We start from the raw sequence: 21,172 nt of genomic DNA, 5'->3' as shown, positions 1-21,172 counted from the left end.
GTGCTTGCGGGCAAAATTGGTGCTTGAGGGCACTTCTGAACTCCTTTCAGGCTCTTTTACTCGGTCTTGTCTCACTAGGGTGGGCTGTTATGCAGTGAAAGCAGGTGGGAAGATGTGAGGGACACTTCTTCAAAGAATTTGTTTTCAAAAAAATATTTATCACTTTACACAATATTTATCACTAAGCAAATGTCTACGTGACTTTTGACATGAAACTCTTGTATGATAAACAACTTACAGCTTCCTCTTACTGTAAGAACATGCAGATTTAGAAAAAGGGGAACCTCAGCTCTGAATTCTTAGAATAACTCTGTTGTATTTGTACACACACACACACACACACACACACACACACACACACAGACACACAGAGAAGTATAAATAAAGCACGCACACAGTGATGAGACGCAGGTCTTGCGTCCATGACTGCCCTCGCGAGTTAAAGACAGCTGCAGTGTTTGTGTTTTCTAACTCAGGTGTCTCAGCTGAAGAACTGCGGGGTGATTTTAAGAAATCCCCTGTCAATTGGTTATGAGCAAAAATTGTTTCTATAAAATAAAAATTAAAAAAACACAAAAAAACCCCCAGTTTTAACCGTAACGTGAAGTACACATTTTATTATTTTTTTCCTTTTAGTGAAAGGAAACAGCCGTCGCCGGTATGCTAGTGCGCACGCTCCACCCCCTCCTACGCCTCTTTTCCCCCCTTCTTTTTGCTTTGTGAATAAACAGAAATGTGACTTTTGCTTCATAAACAGTTTGACAAACAAGTGGTGCCTGCAGGGTGTATATTCATGGTATAACCGGCATAAACACAGCCTCACTTCGTGTGTGATTGTGCAGGAAATACAACTGTGCGCTCAGCTTCGAAAAAGGACCGCATCTATCCATTTATCCTCATCTCACCTCTATGTATGTGCTCTCTTTGAGCGCAGGTGCGGCTCTTTGCTGTGACACATCTCTAATGTAGTCTAGACGCTCCGGCGCCAGGGGTCATCGGGTGACACACACACACACACACAAACAACAAGTAACACAACATGGACCATGAACTCTGCGTGACTCAACTATACCAAGACAGTTCACCTATTACGAGCCTTTAAAGTAAGCTTATTGCTAAATAGTCTTGATATTTAATCAACAGGTAAGGTAACACCTGATTCTGTTCACATGGACGGAGTTTTTTCAGTGCTAAATAGTCTGCACATCCCGGCTCTTATTATTTATTTTGCTGCGTTATTTTGCAAAATTATCTAATCTAAAAATAAACTACATAAATGAGTGCGATGCAATATTTTGCTCTTGGTGTTTTCAGTCCTTTATGTCCATCTTATGTGTCCTTTTTTTCTGTTATCAATCAACCAACCGATCATTCGATTAAAGGCCTGTCAACGGGCTTCGTAAAGGTTCTTTTAAGGTCACCAGAAAGCTACATAAAGACTGCACCTGCACCTGCACCAAAGTTCTTTTTTTTTTTCTCTCTATCTCCGAACATTGTTGCATTTTAAAACCTTCTTCAGTGAGCTATAAATATGAGGCGCTCCAAACACACTCTCAGTTTTACTTCTGCCAAAAAATGACCACAATGCCGAGACAACTGGAGGTCCAGAACTCGATCCTCACTGGTGGGGACAGCTTTAACATGTGGCACGACTACATGAATCTGAGCCAAGTGTTCGAGAAACTGTGCAGCAACCGTGAGGTTGATAACCGAGACACCGAGCGTCCAAAGAAGGGACAAGCGCCCCCTTGGAGTAAGGTCCACACTTCCACTCTGGGGAAGAAATCCTCCAAAAACTCATCACAGTCCAGTCCGACCAGCAGCGCGTCGGACACCAGCAGCAGCGCCTCATCCTCGGACTACTGCCGCTTATGCAAGCAGAACGGGGAGACTCCGAGGGTGTACCTATCTCACAAGCTCAAATCAGACGACGGGATAGTTTTCTGCCCCGTCCTCCGGAACTACACTTGCCCGATCTGCGAAGCCACCGGTGACAGCGCTCACACACGCAAGTACTGCCCGCAGATGAAGTGCGAGGCTGCTGGGAGGATGCAGACGGTAGGCAAGTTCTGGTAGCTGCTGAAAACTGAAGCTGCGAGAAACTGTACATATTTACCGAACTGTTTGGGGTATGTGTTCGTGTTGGCAGAGACCGTTTCAGTTCCAAAGACTGTTTCAAGTTTGACTGTCAAACACTCCGCTGCAGTCTGCAGCAAGGAGCTCTCATCCAGCACATCTGTGGAGCCCCGAGCCGGGGTGAGCGCTCTCAAACCTCGGAAAAAATTAAACTCTTTAAAGTCCTCGAGTGTTTATTGTTGTTGTTATTGTTGTTGTTGTTGTTTAATATGATACAATTTCGGGGGTACTTCATAGGTCACAAGTGAAACACTAAAGTGGCTAACCTTTCTGTGGAATTAAATAGATTTCTAAAAATGTGCCCATAGTGTCAGTGCGCGAGTCTTTTAGTTAAAATGCAAATGCTATATTATCCCTCATGTCAGACAGATTATTCGACAAAAACGTCAGTATTTTGTCTTTTTTTTTTTTTTTTTTTTTTTTTTTTTGGTATTATAGAAAATTTTTAACTCACATGCAACTCTTCCACTTGAAGTTACAGATGTACCTGAACTCACCAGAGAACATGCGTCATAAAAAAATAATTAAATTAAATTAAAAGTAACACTTCAAGGCAAAAGTGAAACGATTATGTGAAGTGAGAAATTGAATTAAGGTTCAATAGTTTTAGTTTCAAAATAGAGGGGCTGGGGAAATACAGTATACAAGGTCAAAACAGAGTTTGTACAAGTTTGTACAAAGACAGCTGCAGTGTTTGTGTTTTCTAACTCAGGTGTCTCAGCTGAAGAACTGCGGGGTGATTTTAAGAAATCCCCTGTCAATTGGTTATGAGCAAAAATTGTTTCTATAAAATAAAAATTAAAAAAACACAAAAAAACCCCCAGTTTTAACCGTAACGTGAAGTACACATTTTATTATTTTTTTCCTTTTAGTGAAAGGAAACAGCCGTCGCCGGTATGCTAGTGCGCACGCTCCACCCCCTCCTACGCCTCTTTTCCCCCCTTCTTTTTGCTTTGTGAATAAACAGAAATGTGACTTTTGCTTCATAAACAGTTTGACAAACAAGTGGTGCCTGCAGGGTGTATATTCATGGTATAACCGGCATAAACACAGCCTCACTTCGTGTGTGATTGTGCAGGAAATACAACTGTGCGCTCAGCTTCGAAAAAGGACCGCATCTATCCATTTATCCTCATCTCACCTCTATGTATGTGCTCTCTTTGAGCGCAGGTGCGGCTCTTTGCTGTGACACATCTCTAATGTAGTCTAGACGCTCCGGCGCCAGGGGTCATCGGGTGACACACACACACACACACAAACAACAAGTAACACAACATGGACCATGAACTCTGCGTGACTCAACTATACCAAGACAGTTCACCTATTACGAGCCTTTAAAGTAAGCTTATTGCTAAATAGTCTTGATATTTAATCAACAGGTAAGGTAACACCTGATTCTGTTCACATGGACGGAGTTTTTTCAGTGCTAAATAGTCTGCACATCCCGGCTCTTATTATTTATTTTGCTGCGTTATTTTGCAAAATTATCTAATCTAAAAATAAACTACATAAATGAGTGCGATGCAATATTTTGCTCTTGGTGTTTTCAGTCCTTTATGTCCATCTTATGTGTCCTTTTTTTCTGTTATCAATCAACCAACCGATCATTCGATTAAAGGCCTGTCAACGGGCTTCGTAAAGGTTCTTTTAAGGTCACCAGAAAGCTACATAAAGACTGCACCTGCACCTGCACCAAAGTTCTTTTTTTTTCTCTCTATCTCCGAACATTGTTGCATCTTCAGTGAGCTATAAATAGGTCACAAGTGAAACACTAAAGTGGCTAACCTTTCTGTGGAATTAAATAGATTTCTAAAAATGTGCCCATAGTGTCAGTACAGGATTGTGAACATCGCAACGCAAAGTTTTTGATTTCTCTCAAAACATATATTTCTTTTCATGTTGAACAGATAATATCTTTAATTTGAGTCAAAGTGATTTGCACTTGAACACGCCCACCAGAAATAGACCGGGACCCATTTTTATTCTGCATGGCTGCTGGAAACATCATGTCACATCTTTGATTAATTTCATCTGAAAATAAACGTAAGTAAAGCCAAGTGTGTTACAAAAGCTTTTATAATTTGTATTGCCAAAATCGCAGAAAATAACCCCATTTAAGCTGGGTCGACAGCCACCCCTAATTTTTGCATGATTGTAGCTGCTAGCTATAAGCTAGCTAGCTATCCTGCGCAACGTTAGAACTGGTTACCAGAAACCGACCATCACAGTCGGGAATACAAGTTAGTATACTGGTAAAAAACGGCTTTTTGCCTAACTAGCTAGCGTTACCACGATGCATCGGTGGTGGATAAAGCTAGCTAGCATAAGTTCATAGTTCATAACATTCATAGTATAACTCCGTGCTCCGCTTCGTTTGAATTTTTCTGGTGAGCTCGCGGTTTCTAGACACAAGCTTGTGTTTGTGCGCGCACGTTTGTCTCTCTTCATATAAATATCTGTGTGTTATGTGTGTGTACACCGAGGGCAAAAGATAATTATTAATGTGCATGATTTAGAGACAGAAATAACAAGCCAGCATATAAGATCAATGACATAAGACTAATTCCTTCAATTGACTTTCAGGCGCAGCTCGGAAAAATGTGCATTTTCTGAAGAAATTTTAATTTTAACAGCAAAAAATTGACCCTATGCCAAACTTAGTCGCTAATGGCTGGTCTGTAGACTGTTTGGTATGTCATGTTACGTATTTCTTGGTTTTTCTATGTAATGTGTTTTATAGAGAAGTAACATTATTCTTTTTTTTCTGTATGCTTTCAGAACCACAGATCGCTCCATCCATTCCATGGCTGAAGCATACATTTTCATTTAATCTGAACAGGTATCATTTTGCATTTACACTGCACATCCTTTTTAAACATTTCATAATAATCTAGACTCTCCCTCATTATCCTCTCATTCACCTTGCTGATGTGTTGAGGACTTGATAAAAGAATACATGGTATGTCCATATCTGTTCTGTCTCTACATGAGATGCAGTCTCTTGATGTAAATTTGACAACTCTGCTATTAAATGCAGTGATTAATGTAGGACAGCAACGATTAATCAACTCATCAAGTTAATATCTTAGGGTTCTGTATTGTTTTCTTTTTTTTTCTTGGGCTTTGTGGAACATTTATGAAAATGTTCCACCATTGATTTAATTTAATGATTATGCAATTCACAATCTGATTAGTCAAATAATTGTTCTAATAGTCTGTGACCAAACAACTATCAAAATAGTAGTTTATTATGGTCAAAGATTTATCAGGTGTGCCAGACTTCAATTCTTCACTTGTACATTTTGTTCCATATTTTACCTCAAGATATCCCAGAAAGATGAAGCTGAGGAAGAGCTGCAGAGTACAACCATGGCACTCTTCATCTTCAGGGACAACTCAAGCCTCCTACATCAGCCTCGAGACATCGGGATAATCATTGATGGTGTGGAAGTCCTGAATGAGTTGCCTTCTGTGGCAGCTGGAGTGGCAATGGTCTTTGGACTCTGTTATGCTCTTAATATGGAATATCCACGAGGATTCAGGTTCACCTTTGAGGCTCTTCAAAAGATTATGATGGAGCTTGACTTTAACAAGATGACCTCTAAGATTCGCAAACTTAATTGTGAACTTAACACTGCACAGTAGTGTGTTTGCATGCATGTGTGCATGTGTATGTGCACATGCATGTGCATGTGTGCTTGGTTATTTTGCTTGGTTGGCCTGCAGTGGTATTCTACATTCAAAATTTATAAGAACACCCATTTGAAAGGGAGATTTAAGTTGATTTCATTGATACATGTGTAGATTTTTTTTTTTTTTTTACATTGTACAGGCACAGTGCACATATAAACATTTTTGAGTACTTGCAAATTGGTTTAAAAATAGTTTTTATAATGGTTTTATGCCAGTTTTAGACAGGTTGCAGGTTTTATACTGGTTTTCAAAAGATTGCAGGTTTTATACTGGTTTTCAAAAGATTGCAGGTTTTATAAAACAAACATTTCTCTAATCATTTCTGCTGTAGCACTAAATCTGTATATTACTAATCCTCTCTATTGATTATAGTTAAAATGGTTTGGAACAATAAATAATTTTGAAATAATTGGTTGGCCAACTGTCTTGTTTTTTATAGGAAATGCAGAGCATTTTTGAACTGAAATGAAATGTAAAAAATATAGTTTGAATATATGTAAATCAATTACCTGGCTTCAACACAAACATATTAGTTCATGTTAATTTGGTTCGATGTGAATACATTAGGTTGGTTAAATTTCAATATATTAGCTTGGTTCAATAATTAAAATATGGTTCTATGTAAAAAAATCAATTTGGATCAATGCAAAATTTAAAGTTTCAGTCAAGTCTAGTAATATTGTTTATATCAACATAAAAGTATCAGGTCATATCAAGTGACTCAATTTGGATTCTATAAAGCCAAATATTTTGGATGTGACAACTGGACATCATTTTTTTTAATTTGAATAGGGTTATTTTTTTTACAGTGTAGTTTATTTCTCACAGTTTTTTAAAAATTCTCTTGCTTTATGGTTCTTAGCGCTGTTACCAGTCTTTGCATTTATCATTTTTTCTCTTTTTTCTTTCATGTTACACAAACATGATTACATATTGCATATGAATCAAGGTTGTGCAGAGGTGGTTGCATTTCCCAGACAATCATGCAAAATATATACATTTCTTTTTTTAAAAATGACATGGTGCGACAGGACTGTAGCACAGTAATACAGCAACATCAGAGGCAAATTCCATTCAAGTTTTGCAAGCCTAGCTTTGAACTTTATTTAAATAAACGGCAGTGACTCGTTATGACAAGGATCATTCTTAATCTCACTCAAACCATGCTGAACGGCTCTAACCCAATTAGGAACATAGGGTTGTTGTTTTTTTTGTTTTTTTTAAAAAGAAAAGAAAAACATAACTGAACACAACAGTATGTCAGTGCAGTGACTAATCAGGCAGTACAGTTTCAGGAACTGTTTTAACTGAGGCAGGATGGCATTTTGGTTTTTAAATGGGCATTTAAAACCTGAAATAATCCTAAAGGCTTAGACAAAAAGGTGACATTTGTTTTCGAAATTGAGGTGATGGGCATCTTAGTCGCTGTCACTCCTCTCTCCTCTCTGGAGCAGCCTCTTTCCACTGGAGGGCACGGGAACCTCATGCTTCACTGAGACCTTTGACTTGCTTTTGCTGTCCTTGTCAAGCAGCTCCAAACCGTCATTGATCTTCTTCAACATCTCGTAACGCTCACGCCCACGAACAGGGAGGAGAAAAACCTCCTTGTCGTCCCCCTCAGCACTGGAGGTACATTTGGACTTCTTTGTGGATGTGGTGTCAGGAGGTGGTGCGCTCTTTCGTTTTTTCGCCTCTTTGGTGCCGCTCTCCTTCTTCTGTTTATTGTCCTCCTGTAGCTGTAACAAAGAGGGACGAAATAACAAAAAAGAGAAACATATTTGTCAAGTAATTTTACCCCCCCCCCCAAAAGTGGCATTTAACATGATGATATTCTACTGCCTTCTGGGGGAGGGAAGGAACAGCGGTTTTTCTTTTGAGTTTATATTCAAGTTTTCTCCTTCTTGCCCCCTCTGGTGTACAATTTCTTCCTTTTTCCTGTTTAAAAAGAGTTCACATATTTTGTCATTTGACTGTAAGCAGTGCAAGGAGGAGATGCTCGCTTTTTGCATGACAGTCTGCCACTTCAGTCTTCCCTTTCTTTATAAGGCTGGAAAATACTTCAGACCCCACCTCAGGCAGTAAGGGGCCTGAGGTGGGGTCTGAACTGTGGGTACCGGTATGAGGAGAGAAGGGGGACAGGACTGGATAGTGGCTTAAAGTTGGGATTTGGTTTGATTAGGTGAGCCGGTTTTTGGTTGTGTCTGCTTATGATTTGAAACAGGTCTGAAATGAGAGAAAGAGGAGTTTGTTCCTGGGGAATTATAAGACAGTGGTGTCCCGTTTTCCTTCTCATTAATCATATGAGAAGAATGAAGGCGTTTTAAAGATTTTTGAGTTGAGGTTTGTCCTTCTCTTTGGTTTTTCTGTGTGTTTTTTTTTTTCAAATCCACAGCAAGTGTCACTGTCTCTCTCTGAGTGCGCAAAACTTTTTTTCTTATGCACACCATTAAAAAAAAAAAAAGTTGGGCGCACCCAAATCAGCGTTCAAAGATTGATGGCTCCCTGTCAGAGCACTGGCTATGAATTTCAGATCGATCAGGCCTTAACTTGACAAAAAAGTTATCAATCGTTCTTTTCATCTTTTCTCATTGCCCACGGTCAGTTATATCCACTTCTGTCGGTCCTAGGATATTCACAAGGCCTGTGTATCATCACTGATTTCTATAATCCACTTGATTCCGCTTCACAAGGTCCAGATTCGATTTGGTGCAATTTTTACTCAGAAAGTGAGAGATCTTATAATTCTGATCATTTATCAGTACTGACACTAAACTTTATCAGAGATGTGACCATCACAGCACATGCCGTTGTGTCAAAGTAACTGAGAATAAAATAAAATAAAAAACATAAAGGAGATTTTCCTGGCATGGATTTTATAGCAGATAACCTTAAAAATATTCTGCAATTATACCCAATTTGAAAAAGTTTACATTTCTTCAGTATTAAACAGCAGAAATTATTCTTTCTTGTCCGAGGTCATTTAAGTACAAAGAAAAGAAAAGACAGCGGCCGCCAGCGCTGTAAACAACGGTAGACTGATGGGTAATAAGCGAATGAGTAATGCGGAAAACAGATGTTTGAGATGGGAAACTTTTCTTGAAGTACAGAGCGAGAGCTGTGCATGAACTGTGGTTTTTATCGTGTTGGAAGCAAAACAGCAAAAGTAATAGGGAATTAACGACGATATTTATCAAATGTGAAGCATAGTTTGGTTCTTCTTTTGCTGCTGGCCTAGTGAATTTTGGTTGAAGAGAGACAAAACCTGCAGCCCAGAATCTTGCGCAAAAAAGACGTAAAGACGATTCAGACACGACGAATCAGAATTAGTGAGCTTTTGGCTTTCAGCCCCGACGGCGGCTAAGCTAATTCTGATGCGCCGGTCCGCTCTGTGTTTACCGTTTCCTGCTCTCATTCGCTGGTTGTTGTTGAAATAGTTTTGTGAGCTTTAGCCTGAGACTCTGGCGTTTCTGGTAAAATACATTTATATTCATTCAATTCAGGATTTAATGAATCGGTATCGCTTCATTCAAGCTACTCACCTTTCTCTATCCACCTGCACTTTCAGCTGGACCAAGGACATTTCCAGAGGTCCCGCCCCTGACTATCTCTGATTGGTTTAGACCACGAAGGGCAATGACGTGTGTCTGTTGTTGATCACATGGATGTCGGTGGCAAATTTTACAAACACTTCTCATAATGACTAACTACTCCTGACATTTTTGAGATGTTAGCTCTTTATACAACGAAGTTATAGTGCGATACAAATAATATCAGGCTGATCCTGCCACAATTTGTTCCCCCTGTGTAAATCACGGACAAACAGTATCCCACATTGCTGATTTTTCATTCACAAACACTTCTTATTATGACGCATTACTCCTGAAACTTTAGAGGATTTAGCTCTTTTTAGAGTAAAGTTACAGGAGAATAAAAATAGTTATCAGCCAAAATGTTAATGTTTTATTAAAATAATCCCATCTGATACCCCGTGAGATGAGATAACTCTTTAATGTCATTGCACAGTCATACATAGTACAGTAGTACAATGAAACTGGAAAACTGTCCTACGTCGGCTTTTCCATATATATATATAATTTTCTGTTGTATGGTAATGTAACGATACTAATTTTTCACAAAATGAAAACATCAGTACTTCCTGCGTGCTCCCAGCACAGGGGAAACAAATTCTGTCGGGGATACCTACTTTGGCACAACAGATCCAAGTATAAAAACAATAACAAATACAATTTCTAGGTTCCATAACAGTTTTTATCATTACTTTATTGTGGATTAGGTGAAGAATTGTTAAATGTGGACAATTTAAATAATAGACTAATGCAATAGCAAATTGTGCCTTTTTCTCAGATGGACAGCAGATGGAGTTAGAGGAGATGAGGTAGGAAGAGAGGCAAAGATTGAGTCATGGGCAGAGCCTAGTTTATTTCTCATAGTTTTTTAAAAATTCTCTTGCTTTATGGTTCTTTGCGCTGTTACCAGTCTTTGCATTTATCATCGTTTTAAGTGTCTTGATTTTAACTGGATCTAAAAGGCTTGGATCTCCACATCGTTGGTGGGAGAAGGTTATCAGGGTGGCTTCAAAATTTGCGACCACACGTTTGCTTTGCATTTTCCCCACCAAGTTGAAGTCACTGATTTTGCTGTTCCAGACTTTTGGAATCTCAGCTGAAACCCACATTCGCCAGGGTAATCTGTCGTAACCGGAACAGTGGAGGCTGCAGGTGTAATGCCGTCTTTTTGCAAAATGTCATTTGGCAGCTCAAAGAGATTTTCACCAAAGTTTTCAGCTAATTGCTGCTCATTGATGATCTGAAACATCTCCATGGTGTCATCTGGCCTCCAGGTTTCATCATGACCCGTTGTATTGCTGTTCACGGTTGAGGTAGTGTCCAAACTGACGGACAGAGATTCAGTCACAGGTAGCTGTTCCCACAGCTCTTTAAATGAATTCTGGCTGAAGGGTAGATTCTGATTAAAAACCAAAATGCCATCCTGCCTCAGTTAAAAAGGTTCCTAAAACTGTACTGCCTGATCAGTCACTGTACACTGTTAGGGTTAGGTTGTGGAAGATAATCCCTTCTCCGAGAGGAAAAGGAGCGTACCCGTACCCGTCCCAGAACACTTGGCGGTCACGTTGGCGCCGGCGGCCATAGTGCACCACAGTCCAGCCGTTTTCCATGGCGTCCAGTCTTTTTTTCTTTTCCTCTTTTTTAAATTGTCTTTCAAAAAATCAAATGTTCTTCAAAAAAATATCTATTTAAGTTAATGTGAACCAAAAACGGGAGATTTTTTTTTCTTTTGTGTCCTTTCTCACTGTCCCTGTTGCCCAGTTTTTCTGTTCCTTCATCTTTCTCTCTCATCTCTCTCATCTTTCTCTTTCCCCCAACACTGTTTGTCCCGTCATGAACAACTGAAAATAAAATTTAATAAATAGTAACAACAAACGTTGATCAAATTGTTTTAATTTTCATTATTCAACATTTGCACAGTATTCAGGTGAGTATTCGCTACGACCAGGTAAGTATGTAGGTAGGTGTGTGCTTGGTGAACAGGTATGTATTCAGGTAACTTTGTGGGGAAGGCGTCACGGTGTGCAACTTGGAGTCACGCGCTGCACTCCGGGGATGGATGCACACAAGAGAATTTATTAACGTACAGTGTCCAACAAGTGTATATACAAAAGGTGAAACGGGCATGGCTCCGGGGGGAAATCCAGGGGAAAACTCTCGTTTCTCTCCAAACAATCACAGGAATCCACTCGAACACTCGCCACTCAGGGAACACCAGGGAAAACAGTCCAGAGGGTCTGCGCATAAGGAAACGCTTGTTAGTTTCAAACACACAACGACACGGAAAAACACTTGCTAGAATTTCACTTACGCGATTCTTACAAATCCAGCGAAAAACAACCGTTGTTTCCTGGCTTAAATGCAATCCACACTGACGAGGCACAGGTGTTTCTTCCTCCGAGAGCTGGCCCGAGGGCGTAAACCCGTAATCAGTTCCGCCCTGGAGAGAGAGATAGTGATAGGGAGAGAAACACCTGATCAGCGACCAGCTGAACCTCCAGGCAGTGACAGGAGGGTGAGGGACAGGAAGTATACTGCTCTGTCCTTCACTGTTATGGCCTGGAGGTTCAGCTGGTCGCTGATCAGCTGCTGGACTCTTTGGTTGTGTCCCAGAGGGACACGTAAGCCCTCACGCCACGTCAAGGCAGAGTCCATGTGAGGGGTGGTTTTTTTTTTTGGTTTTTTTTTATTTTAAATACCTCTATTTACAGTGGAACTTGTGAACACCACAAAATGAACTGAGATCACACTTCTTCAAGATCAACTACAACAGAAATCAAATTCACACTTGTCTTAAAGTGGATTCAAAAGATAAACAAATATGTCCTACTGTGCTAGTTCTAAGCATAAAGTCAAAATAAAGAAAGGACATGATTAGAACAGGAAATCAGCTTGTATGCCTATGCATCCCTGAGAAGGTCTCTTCGCTTTCTCCCAAAGCCCTTGTACGACCTTGCAGGTAGTCTTGCTGCTTTGCATTGTCCGACATACTCCTTGTACGCCACGCCAGTGGAGATTGTTGGATCAAGGTTGATAAATCCCTCTTCCTGCTGTGTCCAGTGTCTGCTGGTTTGAGCGGGCATGTACACAGCTCTCGTCTGCAATAGGTCAGGTTCCTCATCCTCTTCAAGTACAGGTGCATCCTCTTCCTCCATCTCCAGGGGGAGATCTGGAGGCAACTTTTTCTCCGCATGGGGTTTTGGGTTCCCCATTCGATAAAGAATGTCATAGTGGAGCTTATAGAGAGTGAAGCCGAAAACCTTTTCACAGACTGACGTTGAAAGGATCCTGTACTTTTGGAGCTCTGCCTGTGTCATCTTCAGCTCCAGGAGTAGGTCCTTCACTTTCTCATATGACACAAAATCCTTATTCATGATAAGTCCCACTGAGCTGACCAGCACCAAGACCTTGTTCCGTGTGTGTTTTTCAGTCTTCCCCGGAATCCTCTTCATCACTTGCGCCAGCCATGGCATTCCATGCTCTCTGTACCTTTCAAGGGTCCTGGCGTAGCACAGTCCACGGCGCTCCATCTCCATGGCCACATCTCCCACTATGGCCATGGCCTGGGACTCGATGGAAGGCTCCCTGTCTTCATTATGTATCTCTACATAATCAATCAAGTTCCAAGAAGCCCTCCTTGTTCCCTTTATGTCGCGGTACTTAATGTCTGGGAACCACCTGACCTTCAGCTCAAGGAATCCTGCTCTCAGGCATTCTTGTACATTCTTCCCTTCCCCTTCAACAAGCTTCCTCGCCCGGGCAAAGGTGAATGGGGTCGGGAAGGAGTCTCTGGTGGCCAGGTTCTCCGTCAGTGCAGCCAGATTAATGTGTCCCTTTAGATTCTCTGGGCATTTTTCCCCTTGCAGCTCTGAGATGAAGATGCCGTCGTTCCTCCTGAAGAGGTCTTTCAGCAGGAGTTTCACAAGCTCAGGTCCCAGCACGGAAGGCTCGCACTCGAGAGTCAATGTGAGAGCAAATAGCCTCTCGATTCTTTTCATCTGGAGTGTGTCCCTTGTCCAGTGTGCCAGAGGAGGTGGGCAGTCGTCAACAGCTGCACCAGTTGCTGCACCCAGGCCCATGAAGCCCCGCATGTTGGTTGCACTGAATTCGTGCAGCGAGCTGGTCCCGAGTGCTGCAGAGTACTGTCTGTCCATGTTGGACAAGGGGTGCCCGTATAATGCCTCCTCCAGCGCAAGCTCCAGCTGGAATGCCTTCCACACTGGGAGAAAGCCGCCTTTGCCTGTGTGCTTCTCCCCAAGTTGCCGGAGCTGGTCAGCCATATACTTTAGACAGCGAGACAGTATTTCATTCACGCTTGGCTGTTCCTGTTCCCGTTTAAAGGGTACAACGAGGGGGAAGTCCGTCAGGCACTTATGTAATGCACTCAAGTCGAAGAATGAGCATGCATAAACAATGTCTGTAAAGTCTGCCAGTTCCTTCCCTTCTATCCCCTCCACGATCTCTATTCTCAGGTTATAATTACCTGCTGCCTTCCTGGCCAAGTCCATCATGTGGATGTAGTAGTCCTCAGCTCTGGTGGCCACCGCCTGAACGTAATTCGGGTGGCCGAGGCCACCAGTGACGATCAATCCACTAATGGGGTGCCGGAATGTGGACATATAATGAGTGTGTGGGCTGTCCACATAAACTTGCCAGAAGGTGACGTTAGGCCTAGTGGCAATCTCTGCCAAAGCTGGCAAGATGTCCGGTGGGTGCTGGTCAAGTTCTGTCTGCACGTTAACACACTCGTGCATGGACATGGACGTGAAGAGCCTAGCTCTGGGTCCAAACATCCTTTCCAGTCCTGCTCTTGACCAGAAAAGTGTGGTGTGAGGGTCCAGTGGTATGAGGTTGCAGGCCACGTGCAGAGAACATCGCACAACCTCGTCAGGGTCAGCTACTTCCCACAAATGAAAGGGGTCCCTTGTCTTTTGTCCAAATTTATAGACAAAGAACCGGACTTCCAATGTTGGATGCTCCGGCAACATCCTCTTCGCTTCATCCAGTTTGGAGAGTACGAACGTTTGATCCTGTGGCAATACGTTCATGCTCCCCTTGTTGTGAATGATGGTCTTCTGCAGCGTGGGTCTGCTCAGGTCTTCCAGTGGAAGGTCTTTGAGCAACTCAACAAATTTTGTTAAGATGCCATTAACAAGGTCCACCGTGTGTCTTGGTAAATAGTCAGCCATTTTACAGACTCTGTCCACCACCACAAGGGACTTGGGAATTACTATAGCTTCTAACTTGAATCCCCCGTCCAGGTAGGCAAAATCAAAGCCTCTTACCTTTCGCAGCACTTTTAAGCCCTCCACAGACAACTTACTAAGGTCAAAGTGTTTCTTTATGGTGTGCCAGGAGTTTTTCAGCTGGTGCATTTTGAAGGGTGCCATGTTCAACCTAGAAAAGGGTATATGCAGGCCTTCCAAGTTTTTTAGTTCAACCACCACTCCGTCGTAATCAAATTTACTCCAAACACGTCTCGTTGGATCCTCAACTGTCGTTGCCTGCAATGGAATGAAAATGTTGGGGTCCAGGAGGAAATCCTCAACGCTTTTAGATCTGGCGAAAGCATCCGCCAAACCCTTCATGTTTTCGACACCAACGTCCTCCATGGCTGTTGTGTTCTGGAAAGAACAGAAAGTATAATCAGGTAAGTAAAAAAGAAGTGAAACAATGTAACTGAAAAACTGTTAAACCAGGAAAGACAAAAAAAGTGTAATCATGTAAGTAAAACACATTAAAATCAAGTAAGTAAAGAACAGGAAAGAGCAATTTGCAACAGTTAAGAATATGCCAAAAATATTACCTGTATTGTAAATACAGTCTTTCAAGACAGCAGATAAAAAAAGAAAAGTTGTGTGTCTTAGTTAACCAAGACGCTGTGGTCATAAATCCAGAGACACTGCTCCTCTGAGTTTCAGGGCATGAATGACTGAGCTGAGCACTCCTCCCCTTATATAGGGTCCAGTCAAAAGTTGCCGCCATAGGAAATGAATGTCGTTCAGTGAATGAGCCAGTGAACGACAACCCCTGAACGACACTCACTGAATAACCCACTCAACGACACTGACTGAATGAGCCAGTGAACGACACCCACTCAACAACACTGTTATTAGGAAAATTGTGCTTAGTAGTCAGTATAATCTTTTAACACTAGCATCCCCAGGCTTCTACCTTTCTACCTATAAAACCCGAGAGCAGTCAAATGGTGGAAGTGGAAGCTAAATTGGCTAAATTGACCGCGGAGTCATCATTTTGCGTTTCTACCTTTAAAAGCCGGAGAGCAGTCAGTCAAATGCTGGAGTCGTTCATATGTATATTAGGTCGTTACCTAGGAATTCTGGAGGGAGGGGAGTGGGGGTGAGTGATTGAGGGGGTGGGGGAGTGGAGTGTTTCAGTTTGCCATCTTAGGGAGAAATCAACACGTCCTTTGTATGTCCTTTGTTGCTGACATTTATTGATGAAAACAGTACAAAAAACCAACCATTTGTACACATATTTACAAATAATGATAAAAAGTGAGTGAGTACATTTCAACATTTTCAGCAATCACTCACAATCCTGGCACTGCCACGGTATCTGTCGTCTGCATTTCCCACATGTGTACCTGTAGCAGTGAACACATCGCACAGTGGCCTGATTTTTTTTGCATCTGTGTACTTGGATTTTAGGTCGCAAGCCACCCAAAACTTGCTCCATGTACCACTCAGCAGGCCATTTGTAAATATGTGTACAAATGGTTGGTTTTTTGTACTGTTTTCATCAATAAATGTCAGCAACAAAGGACATACACCCATGTGTGTTGATTTCTCCCTAAGATGGCAAACTGAAACACTCCAAGTTGGTGACTTTTGGAGATTTGTTTCCCTGGATGATTGAGAATGCATCAAGATGAAACACAAAAGGAAGCTCACCGCTTTTAGCAGCAGTGGGGGAGTGGAGTGTTTCAGTGTTTCAGTTTGCCATCTTAGGGAGAAATCAACACACATGGGTGTATGTCCTTTGTTGCTGACATTTATTGATGAAAACAGTACAAAAAACCAACCATTTGTACACATATTTACAAATGGCCTGCTGAGTGGTGCATGGAGCATGTTCATTGGTTCATGGACCTCCCTGAACTAATGGCATTTATTGCAATTGTCATCTTGCAGGGGGTTTACAGGGTTCCATCGGTAAATGACTGCTGGTCAGCAAACCTGGGAAACCCACAGATAATTGGAACTATGGCACGAAACCGCTTCCAAGACATCATGCAACACTCCACTCCCCCACCCCCTCAATCACTCACCCCCACTCCCCTCCCTCCAGAATTCCTAGGTAACGACCTAATATACATATGAACGACTCCAGCATTTGACTGACTGCTCTCCGGCTTTTAAAGGTAGAAACGCAAAATGATGACTCCGCAGGGGTCTAAGGTAGAAAACCAAAATGACTGCTCTCCGGGGGTCTAAGTGCTAATGATATAAGTTTGCATATGGTAGAATGCTGCATGTAATCATTTGTGTGTAGAAGTATATGGTAAATATATAAATAATAAATATACAAGTATATAGTTGGTGGCATATTGAAAGAATGTCTCATCCTAGGAGGTCTGTAACATTTTAGGATGTTCACCCCCACATCCTAGGAGCATGAGAGAGGTCGTACCTTGTCTTATTCTCAGTTCTGGAGACTGCACTTTTGCTAGCAAGAAGTTTCTCTTCTCTGAGTCTTTACTGAAGAAGTGTTTTAGACTATATTTCTTAACAGACACTGACTGCATGAGCCAGTGAACGACACCCACTGAACGACACTCACTGAATGAGCCATTGAACGACTCATTGAATGAGCCAGTGAACGACACCCACTCAACGACACTGACTGAATGAGCCAGTGAACGACATCCACTGAACGTCCCAAATGTTATTCTATGTAATAATTTCTGAAAAACCTTTAGGTATTTATTTTATAAAGTGCATTAGTTATGATTTCAAGTATGGTTTTAGGAAATTTTTCCTCCATATGTACAATTATATAAACATACAGACACACAGACACCTTTTAAGCCCTTGTCCTCTGATCAGGTGTCCATGTAGCATTTACCTGGACCACTGTCGCCAAACCATCTGTTTCATAATACATGTAATGTTTAATCCGCACTGGTCACTCCACTTTATTGTCATTGATATTTATATTTAAAAGTGCAATACTGTAATTTTCTGCTGCTCATTCCTGTGCAATATCCCATCTGCCCTCCCGTCATATTTCTTTTCAAGATTTTCTTATTTAATCACTAGTGTACATATATTTATAGATACATATATATTTAGTCATCTTTTCTCTTTTACCATGTCTCTCTAATATTTTGCTCCTTACTATTTTTCTATTTTCTTATTATTTTATTTTCCTATATTTTCTCCTACTGTATCAAGCTGCTGAGTGACTGCTGCTCGTCAAACACATTTCATTGCAATGTTGACCCTGTGCTAACTTGCATATGACAAATAAAACTGAAAACTGAAAACATGTAAGCTTTTTCTCTTTGGTTTGTTTGAGCGTTTGTTTTTTAAATACACAGCAAGTGTCACACACACTCTCTCTCTCTCTCTCTCTCTCTCTGTCTGTCTGTCACACACACACACACCTCCACATTCCAATCTAAGGAACAAACGCTCACTGAATTATAAATAAAGACCGGGGCAGTTCCTCAAGGCAAGGCAAGGCAAATTTATTTGTATAGCACAATTCAACAACAAGGTGATTCAAAGTGCTTTACAGAGACATTAGAAACAAAAACAAATAAAAAGCATGATTTAAAATAGATTAAAACAAGCAAAGAAACAAACTAACTAATTAACAAACAAACAAACAAAACAGTATATAAAATCAAAACAGATCAGCATCAGAACTTTAAAGTCTATCCTCTGACGGACAGGCAGCCAGTGTAAAGACCTCAGAGCTGGACTGATGTGGTCCACTTTTTTGGTCTTAGTGAGGACTCGAGCAGCAGAGTTCTGAATGAGCTGTAGTTGTCTGACTGATTTTTTAGGTAGACCTGTAAAGATGCTGTTACAGTAATCAAGCCTACTAAAGATGAATGCATGGACTAGTTTTTCCAGGTCCTGTTGAGACATCAGATCTTTTATCCTTGAAATATTCTTGAGGTGATAGTAAGCTGACTTTGTTATTGTCTTAATGTGTTTTTCTTTTCTTTTTCAAGTTTAGGTCTGCATCCATCACTACACCCAAATTTCTCGCCTGGTTTGTGGTTTTTAGATGTATAGATTGAAGTTCTCTGGTGACCTGTAATCGTTTTTCTTTGGCGCCAAAGACTATTACCTCAGTTTTGTTTTTGTTTAGCTGGAGAAAATTGTGGCACAACCAGTCATTAATTTCCTCAATGCATTTACCAAGAGCCTGTACAGGGCCTTGGTCTCCTTATTTATCTTATTTATCCAAAGTGCGACACCTGAGCGCAGACCCGGGCTGTTAAACAAATATGAGTCAATGCAGATGTCAGACAGACTGTCCAAATTCTCCCAAAGAATCTGCAGGCACCTGTTTAAAATTGGCTTAGGATAGAAAATTCTAAGTCTATTATTGAGATATTCTTATTTTCTGTTAGTAGTTAATCTTTCAAATGACAAGAGATAATGCCTAGATATCTCACCTCATCTTTCATCTGTGTATTACATATTAACTGCAGGAGACACTCATGTAGAGCTAGTATCTCACATTTATTATTATTATTGTTATTATTCATCTGTAAACCTGACGTGTTTCATAATCACCTTGGCTATGTTAATCATCATGCTCTTCAGGAGGCATCAAGACGCGGGGAACACAAATGAGAAATTAAAATGGAGCCACAGTGGAAGCAAAACCAGACACCTGAACATGGAAACACAAGACTTTCACAATAAAACACGAAACAGTGAACGTAAATAATACAATATGAAGCAGAGTGAAATTTGGAAACATCACACTTTATTTCAATACGTAAATTAAAACAAAACAAAACAAAACAAAAAACCCTCAAACCACATTTAAATTACATGCAAGACAATGTAAAAACAGCTGTGTTTTTTAAGAATAAAATCACTACATAAAAAAGCCCATGCAAAGAGAATAGGAAAAGAACAGATAAAATGAAAGTCAGCTGTCCAGCCACTCCAAGTCTTCCCCTTCACCACCATAAGATTTCCGAGTTACCCCGTAGTCCCATAACACCTCCTCACCAACTGCGATGTCCTTCAGGGCAATGAAAAGTATTGTCTCCTGAGGTCCTGCAGGGAAGTTCATTGTAAACTTCTGGGGCTTGATGTTTGGATTTTTTCGGGAATGGTTCATTCGCCTCCCATAGGTGTCAATGTCGGGATGACAGGCACAGGGGAATGCAGTGGCATCGATGCACATCCCTCGGTCACACTCGTCCCTGAAGAAGAACAGATACCCCGACTGGGGCCTCCGTTTCCCTTCTGCTTCAGTGATATATGTCCCGTGGTAATCGCACACTATATCCCCTTTGTGGAAAGGCATAAGTGCGATCACACCTGTAAGTTGAAAGATACCATCGGTCATGACAGGGCTCTTAGAAACGTTCACTTGCAATTTGTCTAAATGTTGTGTGCATTTTACCTTTGCCCTTCCGTTCCCCGAAGTCTTGCAAAGCCAGGCCCTTCCACTTCTGCTCTGCAATCGAAGACATGAGGGACTGGTTGTCTTGTATACTGGGCTGCGGAACAACCCAGGCCTGCAAGATGGCATTGACAGTGGGCTTGTTGGTGTGCCATTTCTCCTTGTCCAAAGCCATCTGCACACGTGCAGGCTGAGGTGGGTTTCCTCTTCTGCCAACTGACTGACCTAAATGAAGTGGTCACAAAGCGACGTACAAGAAATAATGCAAGTGATTATTGCGGCTTAAAAATGAAAAATCAACCATATGCATTTTAGTCAATCACGTATTTGTACCTTAAAATATTCCTTATATTTATAATTGAGCTATCTGTGTATATTTGGGTGTACAACATTGAGTGGGTTATACTTACATGTATTGTATTATTTAATTAGTTCAGACTGTTACTGCTATTGTCTCTACACAAGTGTAACCCACATAATTTTCTTAGAGATTATTAAAGTATTTTCATTCTGAAATACATACAAAACAAACAAAGCAATGCAACAGAAGCAGCTCCATTAACATGACATGCCCAGGCCTTACCGAGAATGTACCCAACTCTTTTCTTCAGCTGAATATCCCTCCATTTCTTGTAGTGGTGTCTGTGCTGTGGAAAGCCAGCCTGTACACACTGCCGTTTGGATGGTGGCTCTCCAGTCAGCGTGACCGGGAAGGCCTGCAGGAAGGCATCCCATTCTTGGAGTGGCAGGTGCGTAGATGATGTGCTACATGAAAGGTGTAGAGGAGGGGATGCATCAAATCCATCAAAAGTTTTTAAATGTGGAAACGTGTAACACAGGTTGACTTGTGGTAGTGTGTGATATTTTTAAAAAAAAAGTGTACCTGGCCTGTCCTGGTGTCGGTAGTCCTACTGAGCTTGATGCTGACTCAGCCATAGCATCCCCAGGTTCAGTGCTCAGGTATCTGTGGTTTTTAATGCATGCAAATTAATTAGAGCCAAGAGAGATGAAAAAACCAAAATACAAGGGGCGAACATCTCTGACATACAGCAACATATGTGGCTGACTGTTATGAGTCCAGGGTTAGGGTTTCTCTGTCAGATCAAAGAAACAAATCTTTCTTAATATGCTAT

The 21,172-nt window shown here is 41.3% G+C and overlaps 3 protein-coding genes across 4 annotated transcripts in view; 1 reads left to right on the top strand and 2 right to left on the bottom strand.

The window, feature by feature from the left end:
- Window positions 1-443: 443 nt before the first annotated feature.
- Window positions 444-7,196, top strand: LOC146679394 (nanos homolog 2-like). Of its 2 annotated transcripts, XM_085450487.1 has the most exons (3): window positions 444-4,179; window positions 4,915-4,975; window positions 5,461-7,196. In XM_085450487.1, exon 1 carries the CDS (start codon window positions 1,576-1,578, stop codon window positions 2,074-2,076), a length of 501 nt encoding a protein of 166 aa, XP_085306613.1. In that variant the 5' UTR covers window positions 444-1,575; the 3' UTR covers window positions 2,077-4,179; window positions 4,915-4,975; window positions 5,461-7,196. The 2 variants fall into 2 exon arrangements, with proteins under 2 accessions (XP_085306613.1, XP_085306612.1); XM_085450486.1 differs by having other exon boundaries at window positions 444-4,975.
- Window positions 6,903-11,026, bottom strand: LOC146679393 (cellular tumor antigen p53-like). The gene is made up of 3 exons (XM_085450488.1): window positions 10,950-11,026; window positions 10,420-10,741; window positions 6,903-7,607 (listed from the first exon to the last, which is right to left on the bottom strand). The coding sequence occupies exons 1-3, from the start codon at window positions 11,024-11,026 to the stop codon at window positions 7,248-7,250; spliced, it is 759 nt and encodes a 252-aa protein (XP_085306614.1). The 3' UTR covers window positions 6,903-7,247.
- Window positions 11,027-19,366: 8,340 nt separating this feature from the next.
- Window positions 19,367-21,172, bottom strand: part of LOC146679392 (uncharacterized) — a 3,317-nt gene continuing 1,511 nt past the window's right edge. The window contains exons 6-9 of the mRNA XM_085450473.1: window positions 20,923-21,003; window positions 20,623-20,804; window positions 20,040-20,264; window positions 19,367-19,954 (exon numbers count right to left, since the gene is read on the bottom strand). Coding sequence (XP_085306599.1) covers window positions 19,557-19,954; window positions 20,040-20,264; window positions 20,623-20,804; window positions 20,923-21,003 — 886 coding nt within the window. The 3' untranslated portion in view covers window positions 19,367-19,556. The remainder of the gene's footprint in view (window positions 19,955-20,039; window positions 20,265-20,622; window positions 20,805-20,922; window positions 21,004-21,172) is intronic.

The sequence above is a fragment of the Copadichromis virginalis genome, unplaced genomic scaffold (assembly GCF_057382275.1).
Source record: "Copadichromis virginalis isolate Kocher_CV1m ecotype Utaka unplaced genomic scaffold, C_Virginalis_male_GT1.1 unmapped_scaffold_3, whole genome shotgun sequence".
Lineage (NCBI taxonomy): Eukaryota > Metazoa > Chordata > Actinopteri > Cichliformes > Cichlidae > Copadichromis > Copadichromis virginalis.
Note: the sequence above shows the minus strand (reverse complement) of the source record. Positions and strands in the feature narration are given on the sequence as shown.